The sequence below is a fragment of the Kogia breviceps genome, chromosome X (assembly GCF_026419965.1).
Source record: "Kogia breviceps isolate mKogBre1 chromosome X, mKogBre1 haplotype 1, whole genome shotgun sequence".
Lineage (NCBI taxonomy): Eukaryota > Metazoa > Chordata > Mammalia > Artiodactyla > Physeteridae > Kogia > Kogia breviceps.
The window spans coordinates 48,362,843-48,386,962 of NC_081330.1; the positions used below are offsets into that span (position 1 = coordinate 48,362,843).

A 24,120-nucleotide genomic window follows, 5' to 3' on the forward strand; every position below is an offset into this window, starting at 1 on the left:
AAACAAAAGCTTTAAATGACACATTAAACAAGATGGGCTTAATTAATATTTATAGGACATTCCAACCAAAAACAACAGAATACACTTTCTTCTCAAGTGCTCATGGAACATTCTCCAGGATAGATCATATCTTGGGTCACAAATGTAACCTTGGTAAATTTAAGAAAATTGAAACTGTGTCAAGTATCTTTTCTGACCGCAATGCTATGAGACTAGATATCAATTACAGGAAAAAAAACTGTAAAAATTACAAACACTTGGAGGCTGAACAATACGTTACTAAATAATGAAGAGGTCACTGAAGAAATCCAAGAGGAAATAAAAAAAAATACCTAGAAACAAATGATGATGAAAACACGACCCAAAAGCTATGGGATGCAGCAAAAGCAGTTCTAAGATGGAAATTTATAGCAATACAATCCTACCTCAAAAAAAAAAAGAAACATTTCAAATAAATAATGTAACCTTACACCAAAAGAAATTAGAGAAAGAAGAACAAAAAAACCCCAAAGTTAGTAGAAGGAAAGAAATCATAACGATCAGATCAGAAATAAATGAAAAAGAAATGAAGGAAACAATAGCAAAGATCAATAAAACTAAAAGCTGGTTCATTGAGAAGATAAAGAAAATTGATAAACCATTAGCCAGACTCATCAAGAAAAAAAGGGAGAAGACTCAAATCAACAGAACTAGAAATGAAAAAGGAGAAGTAACAACTGACACTGCAGAAATACAAATGATCATGAGAGATTACTACAAACAACTATATGCCAATAAAATGTAAAACCTGGAAGAAATGGACAAATTCTTAGAAAAGCACAACCTTCTGAGACTGAACCAGGAAGAAACAGAAATTATAAACAGACCAATCACAAGCACTGAAATTGAAACTCTGATTAAAAATCTTCCCACAAACAGAAGCCCAGGACCAGATGGCTTCACAGGTGAATTCTATCAAACATTTACAGAAGAGCTAACACCTACTGTTCTCAAACTCTTCCAAAATATAGCAGAGGGAGGAACACTCCCTAACTCATTCTATGAGGCCACCATCACCGTGGTACCAAAACCAGACAAAGATGTCACAAAGAAAGAGAACTATAGGCCAATATCAGTGATGAACATAGATGTAAAAATCCTGAACAAAATACTAGAAACAGAATCCAACAGCACATTAAAAGTATCGCACACCATGATCAAGTGGGGTTTATCCCAGAAATGCAAGGATTCTTCGATATATGCAAATGAATCAGTATGACACACCATATTAACAAATTAAAGGAGAAAACCCATATGATCATCTCAATAGATGCAGAAAAAGCTTTCAACAAAATTCAACACCCATTTATGATAAAAACCCTCCAGAAAGTAGGCATAGAGGGAACTTACCTCAACATAATAAAGGCCATATATGACAAACCCACAGCCAACATCATTCTCAATGGTGAAAAACTGAAACCATTTCCACTAAGATCAGGAACAAGACAGGGTTGTCTACTCTCACCACTATTATTGAACATAGTTTTGGAAGTTTTAGCCACAGCAATCAAGGAAGAAAGAGAAATAAAAGGAATCTAAATTGGAAAAGAAGAAGTAAAACTTTCACTGTTTGCAGATGACATGATACTATACATAGAGAGTCCTAAGATGTCACCAGAAAACTACTAGAGCTAATCAATGAATTTGGTAAAGTAGCAGGATACAAAATTAATGCACAGAAACCTGTCGCATTCCTATACACTAACAATGAAAGAATATCTCTTTGAAAAAAAATGGTTCTGAAGAACCTAGGGGCGGGACAGGAATAAAGACACAGCTTTAGAGAATGGACTTGAGGACACAGGGAGGGGGAAGTGTAAGCTGGGAGGAAGTGAGAGAGTGGCATAGACATATATACACTACCAAATGTAAAATAGCTAGCTAGTGGGAAGCAGCCACATAGCACAGGGAGATCAGCTGGGTGCTTTGTGACCACCTTGAGCAGTTGGATAGGGAGGGTGGGCGGGAGACACAAGAGGAAGGAGATATGGGGATATATGTATATGTATAGCTGATTCACTTTGTGAAAAAGCAGAAGGTATTGCACCACTGTAAAGCAATTATACTCCAATAAAGATGTTAAAAAAAAGAGAGAAAGGCAGGTCAAGGTTGGAGAGTGGATTGGAGTAGGAAGGAGAGGATGAAGATAAGGAAGAAAAGTACAGTTAAGGACAATGCTGAATTTGAAATCCAGTCAGAAGGCAGCTGAATATATGGCATCTGTGAGTCAGGATGTATTTGGAATAGAAGAGTTCAGAGAGACTCATCACATAGAAGTGCTGGTGGAAGTCATAAGGATGGATAATGCTGCCAAGGACAATGTACATAATGAGCAAAGGAACAGATTAAAGGATCAAAGGACTATGGATCAACCTCTAGGAATATGTATATTTTAAGGCTAAGCATAGAGACAGGAGATTTTAAATGTAACAGAAAGGTAAAAGAAAAAAGAGAGCTTAGTATCATAGAAGTTGAGGGAGGAGCGAGCTTGGCTCAAGAGTGACCAATAGCGTTGAATGGTGCTATAGAAACCAATATGATGACTTCCAAAGTGTCTGTTGCTTTTTATCTTACAGAGGTCTCTAGTGATTCCCCATTACCAAAAACGATCGATTTGGCAATTATTCAACTTTGAAACAGGTTTAAAATAAAAGACATCCTTCTTTAACTCCGAAGTTATTTTTGTACTTGAAACATGACTACATGTTGTAAATATTTCTATACAACCCCCCATTGTACTAATTCTAGTTTCAAAATGGTAGTAGTATAAAAATGTCAATAAATAGTTATTGGGCTTCCCTGGTGGCGCAGTGGTTGAGATTCCGCCTGCCGATGCAGGGGACATGGGTTCGTTCCCTGGTCCGGGAAGATCCCACATGCCACAGAGTGGCTGGACCCATGAGCCATGGTCGCTGAGCCTCAGCATCCGGAGCCTGTGCTCCGAAACGGGAGAGGCCACAACAGTGAGAGGCCCACGTACCGCAAAAAAATAATAATAATAATAAATAGTTATTTAGCTTCCTAAGTAGTATCAGACATTCCTTCAACACAATATTTAACACACTCATTTACTTTTCCACAAATTTCCTCCTTATTCATAGCTGCAGTGCCTTGTTTTATTATAAATGTACCTCTACTGACAAATAATAAATGATTTATCCAAAGCTACTTTCTCATATGTGATGGTATGAGTGCACTAATAGCTAATTTATAAGTTTGCTTAGAGTAAAATCTCAACGCTTGAGAACCACTGTGGAAAGAATCGAGCTACAAACAATCAGTCCATATGCCTGAGGGTTTGTCTATTTAAGCATGAACATCTGTTTTTGCATGAAACTCTTTCTGAAGAAAATTCCAGAATTCCCACATTCTTAAAATATCCTAGGTATAATTTGTTATTTTATTTTTTTGCTGACTCAGGGGCATGATTAAATATGTGAGTTAGTTGAGAGATGATGGAACACATAGATGCCCTCAGGAGCTATTGAGAGATACAGGGCTATTTGCTCTGATGCCAAATGAAACCAAATGTTATAATTTCCGAATTCCAGTTCCACTCTTTTATTATGTTTCTATCTCCTTCTCCCTTGCTTTCATTGTGTCAGTTGTTGCTTCTTCATCTCAGTGCACAAGTCTGGAATAAATCGTTTTCCAACCTCCCAAGTCGTGCTTCTAGTCTACTATGGATGGAAAACAGAAAATCGGGCCCATTAAGATAACATAGGAATAAAGAGTTAATAGGCTCTGATTAAAGGCCAAAAGGTCTTTGTCGTCATGAGGCTTACTTGATGGATTTGGTGACATTCTGTAGGCTACTCAGATTATTTTCTTTTTTTCTTTTTTCTTTTTTTTTGGTTCTGAGTTATATTCCAAAATGATAAATCTCTCAAATAGGTGAGGTCTGGATAAGTGAACCAACTGTATATTTACTTCTATGTTTTTGTGTACCATATCTAATTATAACATGCACAATATTTTTTATTATTTTCAGCATGTTAGACAATATTTTTTAGATGTATTAAATCATGCTAAAATAAAAACACTTCTGCACACAGCTCCTGAAATACTTTAAGACATTGCACCCTTCAGACTAAATAGCAGCCTGTGAAGACTGGGGCTGGTTTCTATAATACATCATTGGAGGTTAACTCTATGACTTTCTCCATAAACAACTATTATTGGGACGGACAAATTAGGAGTTTGGGATTAACATATACATAGTACTGTATATAAAACAGATCACCAACAGAGACCTACTGTTATAGCACAGGGAACTATACTCAATATCTTGTAATAACCTATAATGGAAGAGAATGTACTATATATATATATATATATATATATATATATATATATATATACACATTCATAGGTATACAGTCATACATATGTATGTATATGTATAGCTGAATCACTTTGCTGTACACTTGAAACTAACATAACACTGTAAGTCAACCATACTTCAATTAAAAAAAATTTTAAATAATAAAAATAAAAGTTAAAGGAAAAAAAACAACTATTACTAATGCTCAGTGTACTCTAGCTTTTCCTGCTGGGCTACATAGAAATCAGTTTCAACTATATGTTGGTATTACCTCACTCTGTCTTTTGTGAAGGGACTGGCAGACTACTCTGGCCTCTATTTTTACCTACTGGAAGCCGTTCTCCTGCCTCCCACCCTACCACAGTACTGGTTTTCTATCAGTAAAGATAATTTTCTGGAAAATTCCTATTGATCCTTCAAGACCCAGTTAAAGCATCACCTCATCACTGAAGCCTTCCTTGACTTATGCAGGACATACCTAAATTTGCCCTCCTTTGTGTCCTCATTAAACCTTACCAAGAAGAAGGGGACATGGCTGGGGAAGCATTGCTATTGCAAGCAAAGTGTTCTGCATGATAAAATGTTTGAGGGCATTTAAAAGTCTACAGCATATTTAGGAAACATCAAATATGGGTGTTTAACAGGTTTAGTATGGCTAAAACATGATACATTTGGGAGTGTGACGGGCTCTGAGGCCAGAAGGTTAGGCTGGGACCACATTGAGAAAGGTCATTCATCATGCTTAGGCTTTTCACTTTTATCAAGCAATGGGTCATGAGCATAGATAGGTTTCTAGGAATGCTACTATGTTAGAATCAGATTTATTTTTTAAGGATAACCGACAACAGTACAAAACATTTGTCTGTTTTGGGGAAGAATGTATCAGTTTGGGGTACTAATTAGGAAATTGTTGGAATTATATTGCTGGGAGAAGATAAAGACAGTGGAGATAGAGAGACTGGAATAGATTCATAGTGTTTTGTAAGACTTGATTAATTGGATGCAGGGAACAAAGAAGAATGAAGTCTTGAGGAAAACCAAAGATCAGGAAGAAAATGATACCTCTCTATTATCTAAAATGAGAAAGGCAGGAAGAAGAGTAGACTTCTTTTAGGGGGGAAATCATGCTAAGGGAAAGAGAAAATGAGCTCATTTTACTAAGAGGAGGTACCATATAGTGGTTAAGAGCAAGTACTCTGAAGCCAGATACTCTAGGGTCTAAACTGAGCTTTACTTCCTATTTACTATGTGACCCTAGAAAAGTTATCTAACCTCTATGAGCCTCAGCTTACTCATCTATAAAATGGGGATACTACTACTATCTCTCTCAGAGAATTGCTGTGAGGTTTAAAATGAGGTAACATATTAAAGTATTTAGAACACTGGCACATGGCTTATAAATGCTATTGTGAATTTTGAATTTTTATGATGCTTCTAAAACATGCAGTTAGCTATTTGGACAGGTAGGATTGAATACCGATATGAGCCAGACTTAAAACCTGGGGAATCACTAGAACACAGTTGGATGTTAAAGCTAGAGAAGCAATTAAGAGCCTTCACATATGTGTGTATCAATACATATAGATGTATACGTATATGAGCTTATATACGTGTGTATATGTGTGTCCATATGTATGTATAAACAAAAGTGATGACAGAATAGGACCAAGAAAAGAACATAAAGAATAAAATAGCCAAGAAGTAAGAAGAAACACATGAAGAAGATAGAGAAAGAACACTTAGAGGTAGTCAGCGAGCAAGGAGAGGATGGTGCCTAGAAAGCCAAAGGCAGGAAAATTTTCAAGGAGGGAGTGACTAATAGAGCCAAGCAATTAGGATTGGAAAGAAGCCACTGGACTTTGAAATATAAAGATCATTGTCAACCTTTTGAAGAACTGTGAAAACGTTGAGCTGTGAAAGGTAATTTAGTAAACAGAGAAAACAAGTATGGATAATTCTTTTAGAGACTTGGACTATAAAATGAAAAAGAAAGATGAGAAGTTACTTCAAAGGATAAGTACGATCAAAAGAAGGCACTGTAGTATGGGGGAGACTTGAGAAGGTTACTCAGCTGAAGGAAAGTCAATGAACAGAGAACATATGAAGATATATGATTTACTGTCTATTTCTTGAACTACTGAAGATAATAAAACTCTTATCACAGGTACAAAATTTCACTTTAAATATGAGCTAGAAAACCTCTCTGAGAACTTAATAACCTCTTTTGGAATCCAAAAAGCAGGGGGGTAGGGGAGGAGGTATGTAGTTATTATTTAAAAATATAATTAGTCCTGTATTTTACCAGAATTACTTCCTGAGACTGTAATAACATTTTGAGAAGTCTCAGGATACTACAGAAATAGAAAAGTAATTCTGTTAAAATACAGCACTCATTTTATTCTTTAAACAACAGATTTTAAACTTTTGTTTTTCATTCTGTATTCTGAATATATTTTTGAACTTTTAGAAATTTTTTTCATCCACGTGAAATAATCCAAATAAACAAACCCACTTCACAATTCTTCTGAGAGCACCAGGCTCTGTATATAACAAATCACTAAGTTTCATACCTCATTAAAATAGGAAATTTCAAATTTTGATTTGCATATGTTTGAATCTATAATCAGTATTCAACAATTTCTTGAATACCTAGCAAGACGTCTATGATCCTTCCATGTTACTTGTTAAAAACTTGCCACTTTATCATTCCATTCAGTCCAGCTTCGTGAAGGCTAGCAAATGTCATTTCCACCTCATTGTGTGGGCTGAACTATTCTATGGCAGGGGTGTCATTTAAAGGTCAGACAACACAGTATCCAAATGTTGGCATCACATAGACCTGGCTTCAAATCATAGCTCTACCTCTCAACAGCTGTGTGATTTTAAGTGAGTGAGTGATCTGAGTGAGGAATGAAAACTTTGAATATAGATAAAACACTTAATTCTTCCTAAGCAAACTTTGCAAGACAAGTACAAACTTCTACATACAACTGAAAGTCAATGAGATTTAGTTATGTAAGCCCAAGCACAGGAACAAGAACAAAGATTTCAAGAAGTCATCTTAAAAAAGACAGTTTCCAAACCTTTCAGTAGAGATGTTAAATGTTATTGAAATAAATTGTATAATAAGAAGTATATTTTAAAAAGGAAAGCACTGAAAGGAAATCCCCCAAGCATTAAAAAATGTAATACACTGGCCATAAAAGGCACACCATAAAAGTCTATCCGAAATGCTCATCATAGTTGGAGTAGAAGTAACAATTAACAAATTTCTTCAAGTATTTGGAAAGGGATTACAGTTTTGTAACACTACAGTATTTTCTTTGGACAAGTCAAATTATCTATCTGCTGTAGTTTGAAACTCTGGTGAAAACAGGTAATGACACTTAACAATAAAATTAAAAAGGGGAAAAGAAACTCTTTGTTTTTATATCAGATAAGAAATTTTAATATTTAAACACTACTAAATAATTTCATAAAATAAATGTGGACCCATGTTCTCTTTGTTGAATGACACTACAAGGGTTTTAAAAATATTTCAGAAAGTGTTTCCCATGGTACATTAAATGCTAAACACTGTCTAAAAGAAAGACATGGGCATCACAGACTAACAAACCTGGCATCGAATTTGTCCCACTTACAAGCTGTGGCACCTTAGACAAGTTATTTAATCTCAGCCTATTTGTCTCATAAGCAAAATGGAGATAATAATAGTACCTACATAGCCAAATTGCGAGAATTAAACTACATAGTGTATGTAAACTCAAATGTTTAGTCCAGGATCTCACACGATAAGTATGGTCAATAAATAAGAGTTCTCATCACTAAAGAACAAAGTTATCTTTCATAAAATGGTTCATTTCCTGAAACCATCCAAGAAAAGATAGCAAATTTTATCATTTTCTAAAGAAGACATGTAGGCTGGGTCTACACAGGGCTATGAGACAGACCATGACCTAAGAGTTGCAATTCAATCCTCCCTATTCTGGGCAGTGAAACTTCTGAATGCTGTGTGAATGGCACAAAAAAGAGATGTGTTTAGTTTTCTTAAATTTTTACAACGAGCCCACACAAAGTTCATTAACCCTCAGGATAATGGCATTGGCTGAACTGTTTGCCCTCTTGCCCTGATTATTGCTAAGGCTTTAATTTCCATGGTTTACTACAATAATTACTAAATTTCTACCCAAATATTTATGATAATCATGATCATATTTATAATAATTCAAAGTACTTTTCCTAATTTTAAACAAATTGTCATTTTCACAAACAAAACCTTAGCTTCTATGAATGACCAAGCAACAGGAAGAATCTCATTTTTATGTTCCCTTGTATTTAAATGCTAGCTAAAATGGAACGGGTGTCATACAAAACGAGTACGTACTCTAAATATAACCCCGGAAGCAAGTTAAGACAAAGCTAACTCACCTGTAATTGCAAAGCTTCATGGTTTTCTAATCCTTCCACAATTGGTGAAAATCGTTCTCTGTTATTTCGTTCTGCTGCTGTAGTTATAGCCCCTAAAAGTTTATCTAGACTATAGAAAAAAAATATAGAAATGAGAAATACATCTTACACATACTAAATGAATATGGGTTATCCCTTATACAGTCTTCTCTGTTTTCTTTCTGGTGCTTGATGTTTTTACATAGACCACCACAATTTAAGAATTGTGTTCTTGTCCACATATATCTACAAGTCAAACGTTGATAGAGTTAAATAAATGTAGGGCACCAAAATGAAAATTCAATTTGAAAGTCTTGAGGAAAATAATTTTTCTGGGTGACACTTTTTAAAAAAATAATTGATAAGCATTAAAATTTTAAGTTTCAGGTTTTGATACTTCATGTGTTAACATAGATATTAATGTCACTTAAACATGATACGGCATTTACAATTATTCAAAGTTTAAACAAGTGTAAACGGACTATAATTTTATAATAAAGTGATGAAAAGCATAAATATTTTTTAAAGAACTTTAAAAAAAAACAGGATTCTTTGAAAATGGAACAAGGAAATAAACCTAAAAGAGAAAGCCCAGTAAATTAGAGAAGCATCTATAATTACCGAGCACAAGAAACTTATTCACCTGAACAAAAATATTGGAAACTATCTCTGTACAGTGTCTGAATCAAATTAACCCTATGTAGTAAACTACTATTATCAAACTATATCTGAAATTATAATTAACTCATAAAATATACCAGGGTAGGGTGCATTGTATGAATTAAGTACTGAAAACCTAACAGACTAGAAAAATGTTTCTTACTTGTGTGTAAACTGATTTTTCTATAAAACCTAAGGAAGGAAGCCTATCTGCATAAGCTATCTCATGCTCAGTTTGTTCTCACTGAGATAAGACTTAATATTGTGTGATAATATTTTTGTTCAGTGTTTGTCTTTTGGTTTCGAAGGACAAACCAGCACTAAGCAACATCTCATTTTATTCCAAGAGGTATGAGAACGTCAACATATTAGAAGAATATTAAATCTTTGCCTGCACCATTCTAATTCAAACTGAAATGATTACTGCCACACAGAGTGTTCAGAAGAAATATTTTAGTTCATGTCCATAGCAGGTATTACATTCTTTATCACAATGGTTTCTTACCAACTGGATATCAAATCTGTAATTTTGCTTCTAAATCAATATTATTTCCATAAGAAGAAATATCTAACGCACAGTCAGCAACAACTTGCTGAAACTGGCACTTATGTGCACTCTGAGTAGTTACCAACAGCCTTTAGTTCTTTCCAACCAGTTAATTTCATTCCATTAACATTGCTTCATCTTTTCACTTACCATAGGCAGAAAGGATGCTCAACATCATTAATCATTAGAGAAATGCAAATCAAATCTACAATGAGGTATCACCTCACACCAGTCAGAATGGCCATTATCAAGAAATCTACAAACAATAAACGCTGGAGAGGGTGTGGAGAAAAGGGAACCCTCTTGCACTGTTGGTGGGCATGTAAATTGATACAGCCACTATGGAGAACAGTATGGGGCTTCCTTAAAAAAGTAAAAATAGAACTACCATACGAATCCCACTACTGGGCATATACCCAGAGAAAACCATAATTCAGAAAGAGTCATAGGGCTTCCCAGGTGGCGCAGTGGTTGAGAGTCCACCTGCCGATGCAGGGGACACGGGTTCATGCCCTGGTCTGGGAGGATCCCACATGCCGCGGAGCGGCTGGGCCCGTGAGCCATGGCCACTGAGCTTGCGCGTCCGGAGCCTGTGCTCCGCAACGGGAGAGGCCACAGTGGTGAGAGGCCCGTGTACCACAAAAAAAAAAAAAAAAAAAAAAAAAAAAAAGAGTCTTGTACCACAATGTTCATTGCAGCACTATTTACAATAGCCAGGACATGGAAGCAACCTAAGTGTCCATCGACAAATGAATGGATAAAGAAGATATGAAACATATATACAATGGAATATTACTCAGCCATAAAAAGAAATGAAATGAGAAATGAAATGAGTTATTTGTACTGAGGTGGATAGACCTAGAGTGTGTCATACAGAGTGAAGTATGTCAGAAAGAGAAAAACAAATACTGTATGCTAACACATACATGTGGAATCTAAAAAAAAAAAAAAAAAATTGGTTCTGAAGAACTTAGGGGCAGGACAGGAATAAAGATGCAGACATAGAGAATGGACTTGAGGACACGGGGAGGGGAAGGGGTAAGCTGGGACAAAGTGAGAGGTTGGCATGGACTAATATACACTACCAAATGTAAAATAGATGGCTAGTGGGAAGCAGCCACGTAGCACGGGGAGATCAGCTCGGTGCTTTGTGACCACCTATAGGGGTGGGATGGGGAGGGTGGGAGGGAGACACAAGAGGAAGGAGATATGGGGATATATGTATATGTATGGCTGATTCACTTTGTTATACAGCAGAAACTAACAGAACATTGTAAAGTAATTATACTCCAATAAAGATGTTTAAAAAATAAAATTATAGTACAAAATAAAGCATCTAGTTAATTCAGTTAAGGAAGTCAAATTTTGTGATGTGCATGTGTGAGGGTGTATGTTATATGTATGTGTATGTGTGTGCCTGTGTGTGTGTTTAACCAAAATTACTCCCTAACTGACCTTTTACCACTTTTCTAATAATTGCTTTACCTTCAACTAGACAAAATTCTATTCATTCACTTTGAATATCCAACTTTGAAGAACTCCCCATTAGGATTCTATCGTTTTAAACCTATTTTTCAAAGAATTAAAAAAAAAAAAAGAAAAAGCTAATATCCAAATAGATAAGGTAAAAATACCAATATTTTTTTCTAAAATTTAATACTATTTTCATGCAAGTTATCAAAAGAAACAGCACAAAAGTAGGACTTGTTAATTTCTCAAGTGTTATTTTCTATGCAGTTAATATAATAATAATAGAGCAATACGTACATGTTCTCTTCTCCAACAATACAAATAGCAGAAAGTATTTTTACTATTTCAGTCATCATGTTGGGTTGTTTGGGGTCAACTGCTCTTGCCAACAGTAAAAGGCTTCTTTCATCCCCTAGAATCCTTTGCAATCCAAACTGAAAAAAATTTTAAAAAATGAACTTTCATTCAAAATGTTTTTGGAACACATCTTTAATTTTAAAAAGCAACTAAACAATGATTTTCTAAAAACCAATACCTCCACAGTAAGGTTCTACTTAATTAGATGAATGTTCTTCAAATGCAGTTGTTTGTTTTTTATTTGAAATGACTGCATCTTGGAGTTTTGGTCCTTTGGTCAGATATGATCTCCATTAGCCTGCCTAAAACTTCCATAAAAATTTGGAAGAAATATGGGAACAATCAATACTTTCTCAACAAAGAAGAATATGTAAAGCACATACTGATATGATTTTCTAAAGCAGTTCTACTTATGTCACTGGGTCTCCCTGGAGATGTCTGGAACTCATGGTTAAATTCTCCAATATGTTTGTATGGAAAACTAAGTTGAACAAAAAGGGTAAAACATTGAAAAGCTCTTTTGTATACTACATGCCAGTTAAAGAAGCAGTAGAGGAGCTTCCCTGGTGGTGCAGTGATTCAGAGTCCGCCTGCCGATGCGGGGGACACGGGTTCGTGCCCCAGTCCGGGAAGATCCCACATGCCGCGGAGCAGCTGGGCCCGTGAGCCATGGCCGCTGAGCCTGCGCGTCCGGAGCCTGTGCTCCGCAACGGGAGAGGCTACAAGGTGAGAGGCCCGCGTACCGTAAAAAAAAAAAAAAAAAAAAAAAAGAAGCAGTAGACCTCTGTATGGATTTTTCCGGTACCTTCTCTCTCTTAGCCTCCCTCTTTCAAGCCATTGTGCTGCATTACAAAAGTTATCAACAGAAAGAAATGGAGCCAGGGTTTTACGAAGTGTCACAGTCAGCTAGGCAGAGAAGCCAGACACCATTTTCATTTATTTTCTAGGCTTGAATATATGCATGCAAATGTGCATCACAAGAATGACTAGGTAAAAAAATGTTGAAGAAAGCCCAAAACTCAGGTTTTTACTACATGAAGAAGGTAATATTTTCTTTGATCTTTGTCCCACAAAGTATTTCTCAGATTTCTTATGAAATATGTTTGCTTCTTTTTACAGTTTAACAGTGAAATCTGACAACATTTCATTGGAGCAAAATTGCCATTTCAAGCTATCCTTTAGTTAAACACCAAACATTTGAATATTTTCATGGTTCCTAATTTATCTTCTAAAAGAATTCAGGACTAAAAAAAACATAGCTAAAGCTCTTAAATATGACTTTACTTGAGGTCATAATAAATAAGGAAGTTTACAGAGACAAGACAACAAAAAGGAAATGGAAGAGACGAGATTAAAAAGAAGCAAAGAAAAACAGGACTATGTAAGTATAAAGGTAGCTGGTAAATAATAAATAGTAAGGAAAATAAGTGATGTGTAAAACTGAGAGAGATGGTTACCATGCAATTACCAAACTTAAAATAACTTTAAAAATCAGTTAGACTGAGAGTGAAATCATTTAATTTTTCAAATTTCCATTTTACTATTTAAAAGTAGTTTGTAATGTGTAGAGACATGCTCAAAATAAAAATGAAGATATGAGAAATGATGGAAAACCATCAATCTAAACATCAGAGCAATATTACAGCAATGGAAGTTAAGGGACAATGTGTTGCTTTTTATGATCCTAATATTACATGCATTGTATAAGCAAAAAGAGTTTTTGAAGTAGGTAATCAAAACTCCTCAGGGCCAGCCAATTTGATGTATAAGTCATTTCAGATGAAAGTTTCATTCTTTGATTATGACAATTCATTCCAACATGAAATGGATATATTACTGTATATATATATATTTTTTTGAATGTGTACTGTATGCCGATTGTTTCACACACCTATAATTTAAAAGACCTACCATTTACTCATGTTCCTAGCACCTATGTGTAAGACATTAACATGCTCTAACTAAAGCCTAATCTTAGTATAGAATAATCTAAGTTAAAACTATCATGTTTTACACTGTTATTGGGAATGTAAATTGGTACAACCACTATGGAGCACAGTATGGAGGTTCCTTAAAAAACTAAAAATAGAACTACCACATGCCCCAGCAATCCCACTCCTAGGCATATATCCAGAGAAAACCATAACCTGAAAGGATACATGTACCCCAATGTTCATTGCAGCACTATTTACAATAGCCAAGACATGGAAGCAACCTAAATGTCCATCAACAGATGAATGGATAAAGAAGATGTGGTACATACATAAAATGGAATATTACTCAGCCATTTAAAAAATGAAATAATGCCATGTGTAGCAACACAGATGGACCTAGAGATTGTCATACTGAGTGAAGTACGTCAGACAAAGACAAATATCATATATCACTCATATGTGGAATCTAACTTAAAGAAAAGAAACAAATGAACTTATTTACAAAACAGAAACAGACTTACAGGTATGGAAAACAAACTTATGGTTACCAAAGGGGAAACGTGGGAGGGGAGGGATAAATCAGAAGCTTGGGATGAACACACACAGAAGACTACCATTACATATAAGATAGATAACCAACAAGGACCTACTGCATAGCATAGGGAATGCTACACTGAATTTTTTTAGAAGATAAATTAGGAACCATGAAAATATTCAAATGTGTGGTGTTTAACTAAAGGTTAGCTTGAAATGGCAATTTTGCTCCAATGAAATGTTGTCAGATTTCACTGTTAATACAGAGTAGTACTAACCTATATGAGAAAAGAATCTAAAAAAGAATAGATACATGTATACGTATAACTGAATCACTTTGCTGTACACCTAAAACTAACACAACACTGTAAATCAACTATACTCTAATAAAAAAAAAAAAAATCATGTTCTTCAAAACTGGCAAACACTTAAGTAGTAAATAATTACGTATGGACATATCAACTTCTGTCTCATGGGAAAAGGCTCTACAGGAAATGTCACTTTCTGTAGTAACTATACTGATTACAGTTATATCCTGGAAAGCTGTAAGAGTCGACTACTCAAGTCAGTAAGAATTTAGATCAGAGTCCTAATTTTACAGGTGAGGGGACTGATTGGCAGAGAGGTCAAATGATTTTCTAAAGGCCACACAACTTAGTGGCAAATCATGGACTATATTTCCTGATTTCTAGTACTGTGTTGTCTTTCCTTTATTTCTTTGTTTCCCTCAATTGAAAAAAGAGATCCATCTTGAGCTGTGGAGAAGCAATGTTCATTAAACTGCTTTCTTGTTAGGTATCAGATTCTGCATAACTTTGTCACCAAAGACTAAGAGCTCAGAAGTTGAGAAATTCTGTACTAGTACTGATGGAAATCTTTCTGGAAGAAACTTCCAAGAACAGCACAATTAGTATATTCTATACGGGAGACTCATGTCAATTGGCAAGCATCCATCTGTTCCACATGCCAAAAAATTCTTTGCTGATACATGTGTGTATAATATACACATGCTTATATATAATCCCACACACTTAAGAAAGACTGCAGATTACTTAAGTAGATGATCTTACTGCATTGGCTATTAATAGCTATATTTCACTACTGGCAAGTTTTGGGTTATTGTTATAATTAGTTATTTTTAATAAATATTTTGATATTATTAAAACACCATCTAAAGGGAATTATTCAATTAGTGAATTAGTCAGTTGGTATTTTACCTATAGGAATATAGCACAAATCATGTATAAGAGAGTAACAAAACAAGTTTATAGAAAAAATGACTTTAACTTCATAACCTGAGCAAAGACTACTTTTAGAAGAAAAACCCTTATCTGGCATTCCTAGAGTCCCTCATAATGCAACTGGTACACAGGTACAAAAAAAAAAACCTGGTATGTGCCTGAAATGTCTTTTATGTATGTTAACTCACTGACATTAACTGAACATAAAAAGAAAGATCTTAACCTTATAATGTTCTCAGAAAAAAAAATAAATAAATAAAATCATAGCTTTTAATTGTCCTTTACATTAGAATAAAAACTCTCTGTAAGGAAATGGTATTCAACCTATCCCATTTAAATTTTCCTACTACCATGGGAAAAAAGAGTATTATCTGATTTGGGAACAAGACTTATACATTTGCATGATTGCAAAAACCTGCCTATAAATATTTTGTGAAGCAAAGTATATTTTAAATAATATTTAAATGAAACTCATGATGATTTGCATTATAAAGACCCTTTTGAAAACTGAGTAAGCATCCACTATTTTGCCTGTTTCATAGTGTCTGTCCGGCAAGTTCTCACCTTTTGCGACAGAGGCAGAAATAAATACTACTTACCTTATTGTTCATAAATGCTTTGAGGCACTGAATAAGTTTATACTGATTCTTCTTGTCAATATTTTCTTGCCTGAATAAAAGGAAAAAACATATTATGTTGTGCTTAAAAATGTCCCCCGTGGTGATTTTTTTTCATGTTTATTCTTACTGTTTCTTGTCCAGAAGCTTTTCCAGCACATCCAACAAGAGTCCAAGACCTTCATGGCCAAAGTTGTTAACCCAGCTATTAAATAAACAAGAAAAAAAGTATAAATAAGTTTATGTAATTAAAACATTAAATATCCCAAATTAAATTTTGATTTTCAGATCTGTTAATCCTGTCTTTATATTGCTTGTCCTTCTTTTTTCCACTCCCATTGCTTTGAGTATTGACTCTATGGGGATGACTCAGAGATCCTTACCTCAACCTCAATCCTAGACTTCTCTTCACATTTTAGATTGCCCATTCTACAGCACTGCCTTGGTTGTTTCACCAGCGTCAAATACTTAAGCCTGAATTTACAAAGCCAAATTTCTCTTCTCCTATGTCTCTGTTCTCCTAAATCAACTCCTCTTCCTCTCTTCCATATTCTGATAATAATACTACTACCCCTTGCATCCTTCAGACTTGAAATACTGGCATAATTTCTTGATCCGCCACCTCTTTCACCTTTGCATTTATTCTGTTCATTCATTTAACAAATATTTATTGAGTTCCCACTAGGTACCAGGCATGTTCTAGGTGATAGAGATATAACTGGCAACAAACTAAGCCCCTACCCTCATGTAGCTTACCATCTACTAAAAGGAAGACAGAGGATAAATAAATAACTATATAATAAAATGTCAATGCTTTGGTACTATGAAGAGAAATAAACCTTGGAAAATGGAATAAGGAGAGCCAGGATGTTATTTTTTAATGTGTAGTCAGAGAAAGATTATTTGATAAGGTGATATTTGAGCAGAGCCTTGAAGGAAATAAGGACTTTCCTAATAGAGGGAATAGAAGCAAATAGGGTGCTGATGTGGTAGCTAGTGTGCTTGGAATGTTCCAGGAAGTGTGAGGAGACCTGTGTGGTCACAGCTGAACAAGCAGGCTTGGAAGCAAGAATGGCAGGAGATGAAGTCTCATGTGTGACAAGAGACTTGAAGACTGATCACGGAGAACTTGATTTGACTTATTGTCATGACCCTACTCTACTACTACTCTACTTCTAGAATGACCCCCTTTCATTGTCTACCATTCTAATTTAGCCCTAGTTACCTTTCCTTTAGTATGGCAGAAGCCTCCCAACTAGGGTCTCTGCAGCATCATTCTTCTCTTTTATTCATTTTATAAAATGCCAGATTACCACAGTCTTCTGTCCAAAAATTTTCTCTGGACTATTTAACACATTTCAAGTCCTGATTCTGATCAAGCCTCAACCTACCTTTCTAGCCTCAGGCCTTAGACCACATGTTCCAATAAAAATCAGACATATTCTCTTTCCTGGAGTCTTCCCTGCATTTCCCTGCTTCACCTCATTTTTCATTCTTTCTTCCCAGAAGGTAACTCCAACTCCATCTCTCCCAACCCATCAAGGCTCAACTTGACTGTTAATTCCTCCATTAATGTTTTTTTCCTGTTAAGTCCTCCATCCAAATGCGTTATTTTCCCTTCGAATGCCCGTGTTTGTGCATCTCTTACTACTTGACATTATGATTCATACCACAAGTGTCTTTACCCACCTTTCTGGATTATAAATTCTCTGAAGACTGTTATATGATCTCACTCATCTTTGTCTCCCATAATGCTTAGCAGAATAGATTACATATAGTCAACACTAAATATTTTCTAATTAAAATTTAATTAAATTTACTGACTTGTGTGGTTAAGAGAATCAGCAGAATCCTATTGTCCAAGAACTTTACAAACGTAAATTAACATACAGCAGGATGCCTGTGAAGCAATAATTAAAATCTATACTCTACATATTTAAACCATGACTATAGTTCAATTCCACAGTTTTTAAATCACATTTCATATGTACCTAAGGTAAAGCTTATCAATAAAGAAGAGACCTAAATTTCTAAGAGATTATCAGTAACAAATAACAGATCACTGAAGAAAATACATTTTAAAAATAGCTCAAATATTCGGAACCAATCACATCCACAATACATATGGAAACTCATTTTAAACAAATTCTGCTTTAATTTCCACAGCGGAAATGAGGAAAAAATCAATATGGCATTGTAATGATAATTGGCAGCAAGCTACTATTCAATTGAGGCATGTAATCAACCAGTACAATGAGCTATTTTCTCTAAAGACTTGATAATCAGTGGGGTGGTGGGAGAAGGAGAAAAGGACAACAGCTCTCTAAACATAAAATACTGTATTTAATCTATCACAGAGAGAAATCAGCAGATATCCTAACAGCAGAAAATACCCTACAGTAACCTTAAAATAATAGAAATTCTGAACAAATTTATATATACAGCCCTCAGTATCTGCTTTGGCATCTGGAAAGATGAAATAATCTATGATTTCCTTAAATTTAACACTCACAAATTCTTTAAAGATTCTAAATTTTACCCGTTTCTTTTTATACCTAGTGCTATTAAAGTGATTAGGATTATTTGTTTATTGGTCTAGGGAAGTGTTTGATACAAGACCATGATTTCTATTTGTTCACTTGAAATCAGTCACCCACACATCCCAGACTGTTTCAATTTGGACAGTTGATGGTACTTTGGTTTCATTCAGTGAAAATTATTATCGGTCTGAAAAAAAACCAAAAATTGGATACAATCATGAAACCTAAGTGTGAGGAGGCTGGGCCTATTTATTACAAAGTAGGCAATGAAAAGTCTTAACTGAGAATATGTTAGGGCAATGCGCAGAGGACTGCTAAGAGTCCTCAGAGCTTTTAAAGTAGAGAGAATGGGAGTACAAAAGGAGCCTGTAGCTAGGGTAATAAAATAATTATGATATAGTAGGATGACACTCAAGAGGTGAAGAGGAAGGGGTACAGCTAGACATACCTTTTTTTCCTTTGTCTTGCCATTTCTCTGTCTTTAAGCATCAAATACTTTGTAGCCTCTAGCCAAATGCTTACTGTCTGGCTGTCTCTCTATATATACATATATATGTGTGTATATATATATATATATATATATATATATATATATTCTATATATAAATATACATATATTTAGGTTTTACCCAATACAAAAGTGGCCATGAAATGATTAAGTGGTTTATAAATAAAATGTTGGCTACTGTATGTAGGCAGGAATTTTGATACTGCAACACCAGAGTAAGTATAAATCGGTGGTTCTCAAGGTGTGTGCCCCAAACCAGGGGCATCAACAGCATTTGGAAATTTGTTAGAAATACAAAATTCTTGGGTCCCACCCCAGGCCTAGTGACTCAGTAATTCTGTGGGTGGAGCCCAGAAATGTGTGTTTTAATTACTCCTCCGGATGATTCTGATGCTCACTCAAGTTTGAGAACCCCTGGCATAGAACAATGGTTTGTTGAGAAGTGGAGGAAGCCTTTCTCAGGCAGGACTCCAGGCTCAAAATTCAAGATTGCTCTAAATACCCTCCCAACCATACTGTACACTCCCACTGCCACAGAACAGAGATGAGGAATCCAGTCAAAGCAAGTATATTTGGTATATTTTACAGAGTCTGCCAATTCCAGCTCTGAGTTATGCAGTACTAACTGGAATATCTAGAAGTATAAAAATATAGCTGATCACTCCATTTAAAATCTGACTCAGATTGCAGAAAAAGATAGATAAAGACATAAATTTTCTGTAGTATCTCGGCTTTGAAAAAGAAATTGCAATTTATCATGGACCCCAAAGTTATAAGAGACACAGAAGCAACAGAGGATAATGAAGAACCAAGCAACAGAAAAAATGAGGGAGGAAGATGATCTCTTATAATTTCCATAACCACTCTGAACACAAGGTTTTTGCCCTTTCTTTTTATCGGGATATGATTTACATACAGTGAAATTCATCATTTTGACAAAATATAGTCATGCAACCTCTAACACAAACAAGATTTGGAACATTTCCACCACATCAAAATATTCCCTCATTCTCCTTTTGTAGTCAATCCCTCTTCCTTACTCCCAGTTGCCTGGCAACCACTTACTGGTTTGTGCCCCTATAGTTTTGCTTTTTCCAGAATGTCATTAGAAATGGAATCATACTGTATACAGCTTTCAGTGTCTGGTTCCTTTCATTTAACATAAATATTATGATATTCAACTATGTTATTGCATGTATCAGTAGTCCATTCCTTTTTATCATATGGATATAAAACAATTTGGTTATCCATTCATCAGTTGATGAATATCTGGGTTGTTTCCAGGTTTTGATGATTATGAATAGAGCTGCTATAAACATTCACATGTAAGTATTTGTGTAAGCACATATTTTCATTTCTCTTGGGAAAATAACTAGGGGTAGAATTGCTGGGTCTTATGATAAGTGCATGTTTAAATTTTTAAAAACTGCTTTCCAAAGTGGCTATACCATTTGGGACTCCTTCAGCAAAGTGTAACAGCTCTAATTGATCCAGATCCTTCAAACACTTCATATTGTCAATCTTTTTTACTTTAGCCATTCCCAAAAGTGTTTTCACATAAAGAAACTGAGAAGCAAAGTAGCTAAGTAACTTGCAAAACATCATTCAACAAGTATCAGTTCTAGGACTCACACCCACACACCTAGGTCTGACTCCAAAGCCCATGTTTATTTCAATCATACCATTAGAAATTACTAACAGGACCAGTACATGGTTTCCTATAACATCTGGCTCATGGCTCCAGCAATAACTCATTGAAGAAGAATTAGTGGTTGTTCCAGAACTGTATTGGGCTTAAACCTACATATCTATGTCTAGACACAGAATTACATGTTTTGTATTATTTACCAGCTTACTTCATTCATTTAGGTGTGATAGGTACTTTTCAACCCATGTTTTTCTTGTCTTTCAAAGTCCTAAGCTTCATAAGAAATCTACCAAATACTGTTAAAGAAAGATATCTGGCAACTCCAACTAAAACTTCCAATCAAATTTAGGTACGGAAGCTTATTGGAAAGAACAGAGCCAGATGTAGCTTATACTTTTTTTTTTTTTTTAAGATGGGCTATAGCCCGTAATCTCATTTCTTGGCATTAACATATTGGTGATTCCATAATCTCATTTCTTGGTATTTAACATATTGGTGAGTTTATGTTATCAAGTTACCTACGTTAAAGGGTTGTCTTCACATGCTACAAATACATGGTGATATTTGTAACCATGACTTGACAGGGGACCAGGTGGAACAAATGAACCACCCAAACAAAAACAATAGAAAGATCAGTGAGGACAGTTAACATACGAGTGAGCAAGAGTCCAAGATTAGATCTGAACTCTGAAAAAGAAGCCAGGAAAATTTTCTAGGGAAGAGGACTGACCCACAATGAGACAGTATTTTCTGACCTTAGATATAAAAGGTGTGGCTATATCTGTAAGGCAGTCCAACATCCCTATAATGCTCAAGAAGTTAAAAATTAGAGATCTTTTCCCAAGTTTACTCAAAGGTCAGAAAAATAACCCTCCATTCATCAATGGAATATCTCTGTGAGATCGCAGAGTGACATGGTTAAGTGCATAAGCTTTAGAAGAAGATAGATCTAGGTTCCAATCCCATCTCTGTCATATTCTCGCTGTGTTATTTTTTAATCAGTTACTTAAAACCTCTAAGCTTTAAAATAGGGATGAGAATAGTACCTGTACCCCAGAAGACCTTTGTGACTATTAAATGAAATCGTGCACAGTGAACTTGTATTAAGATATTTCTGAAAATATTAAAAATCAAAAACTTGAATGCTCTTTAAATCTTCTTGTCCAAAATACAGTATGATTTTAGGCATAAATTAAAGACTCCTTTTCAAAAATATTAACACTTAATAACATTTCACCCATTCATTTATTGAAAAGTATTTTAATTGTATTAAATATGCAGAAGAATCTAAATAGACACTAAACTTTTATTGATTGATTTTTTGGAAAAGATTTCATAATTTAAATATTTGGCACCACACATGTGCTTTCTTTAACTTATTGCTATTATTCAACTTTGTGTATATTCATTACTATATTAATGCTGGCCAATTCACATTGAAATAGACATAGAAATTACAATGGTGGGGGAAGGGGGATGTGGGGAGAGAGAGAGGTCTATTTATAGTTCATGAATAATTCTGGCAGAAAGATAAATATATCAAGGTTTTAAAACAGAAATCTACCCTAGGCTTTCAGAACTTCTGAGGTCATTATTTTTAAAGGGCCCACTTACACTGATTGGCACGATCAAAGGAAAGAAAATCTTACATTTAATGAAAGTATCAGAGGATTCGTTGAACCCTAAGTCCATGAGAAAGCAAGATTCTCCCCTCTTAGCTCTCCAGGGCAAAACAAAGTGAGGAAAACTCTATAAATGTGCCTATTTTACGAGGAAATGATGTTCTGCTCCCTCACACATAAATGTAAAGGAAAATCCTTCACAGATTCCAAAAACTTCAACCTTTTATCCGTAAGTTGGATATTCAGACTCTGAATTATTTAATTCAGTTCATGTAAATATAACTTAAAATCAGATTAGTGGACGGATGAGTTCAGTATACTATACGCAATACAGACATAACAGGAAGTAGTGACTACATGCACATTTATAATTAGACTGTCCAGATTCACATCTTTCTTTCAAAAGGCTTAAAGCTAAAATTAGGAAGTTCTATCCTGAGTCCCATAAGCAGTAAAGGCAATTGGTCTCATGTGCCAAAGTCCAACATTAGGCATGTCATCCCTTTATCACTGTTTGTACAGTGCTAAAGGCTAGTATAGAGGGTTATGTGTTCTGTACAAAGAATTTTATTTCTCTCTAATGGTGTTCTATTCCCATGTGTAATCTCATACTACAACCCATATCACTGGAACATCAAATAAAATGAAGGATAGTCCAGAGTTTCTTGGGGGAATTGAGAAAATTGGTAAAATTATAAGACACGAAACAACTAATTCAAAGGGTTGAGGAGACTTTAAAGATGATTGCAAATGGTGTTTACATATTTTAATACCAGGGAAACATCTCATTTTAATACCGTTGTTGCCAATGTAATGTTTTCAGTGAAATTAAAACCAAACCTTAGTTATAGGTCCTTATGGAAAGAAAAAGGGTACTGGGTGATTAAAACCAATGCACAACCCAATGCAAACAGTATCATACCTTCAGTCCACAGATCAGTATCTCCAAACAGTAGCCAAGAAAAACCTAGTATTTTCAGCCTTTTTAAAGGATAATTTGTTCAGCCAAATCAACTTCATAGATAATTCCACTATCAATAACATACATCCGTGAAAAAGTTAAATGTTAACAACAAAAACAACATGGATTTGTATACGCTATGACTGCCTTGGTCTTAACCAGATAAAAAAATATATATCCACTCAGGTCTGTCTACATGAAAGTAAATACAATACCCTTGGGCATTTCAATGTCCTTCAAAACTATTCATCATGGTAGATTAGTACATGAACTATTTCTGACCAATTTAGTATATCTATTATTTGTTAACACTGCCATTTCCAGACATCTGTACAAATCCCTTTGACGCATGATATTCACTGACCAGTTATTTCACCTGATTCATAAATAGGTTGAATATGTCAATTTTCCAGCTCTCAGTGGTTTTGACTTCAGTATTGAAACAGATTACAATTTCCTTAGAAAACACCAAAGAAGACACTCCATCCTTCCCCATATCCTCTGTTTTTTGCTTAAGAAGGTTTCACCTGGCTGCATTTATTCTCCCCATCAGGTCTCATTGGAAAAATCCTGCTCTGTTTCATGCTACTCACACATTTTTTTTAAGAGTTGCTCACAACAAATTGTAAATGCCTGAGTTACATATAAAAATCTCCTGAGGGCAATAGTTTA

General features: G+C 35.0%; 1 protein-coding gene across 4 annotated transcripts in view; it reads right to left on the reverse strand.

Moving 5' to 3' along the window:
- DIAPH2 (diaphanous related formin 2) overlaps window positions 1-24,120 on the reverse strand; it is an 886,560-nt gene that overhangs the window by 644,136 nt on the left and 218,304 nt on the right. For all 4 annotated transcript variants that reach the window (XM_067024271.1, XM_067024270.1, XM_067024269.1 and 1 more), the window contains 4 exons: window positions 16,300-16,374; window positions 16,152-16,221; window positions 11,784-11,920; window positions 8,792-8,900 (listed from right to left, as the gene is read on the reverse strand). In XM_067024271.1, coding sequence (XP_066880372.1) covers window positions 8,792-8,900; window positions 11,784-11,920; window positions 16,152-16,221; window positions 16,300-16,374 — 391 coding nt within the window. The remainder of the gene's footprint in view (window positions 1-8,791; window positions 8,901-11,783; window positions 11,921-16,151; window positions 16,222-16,299; window positions 16,375-24,120) is intronic.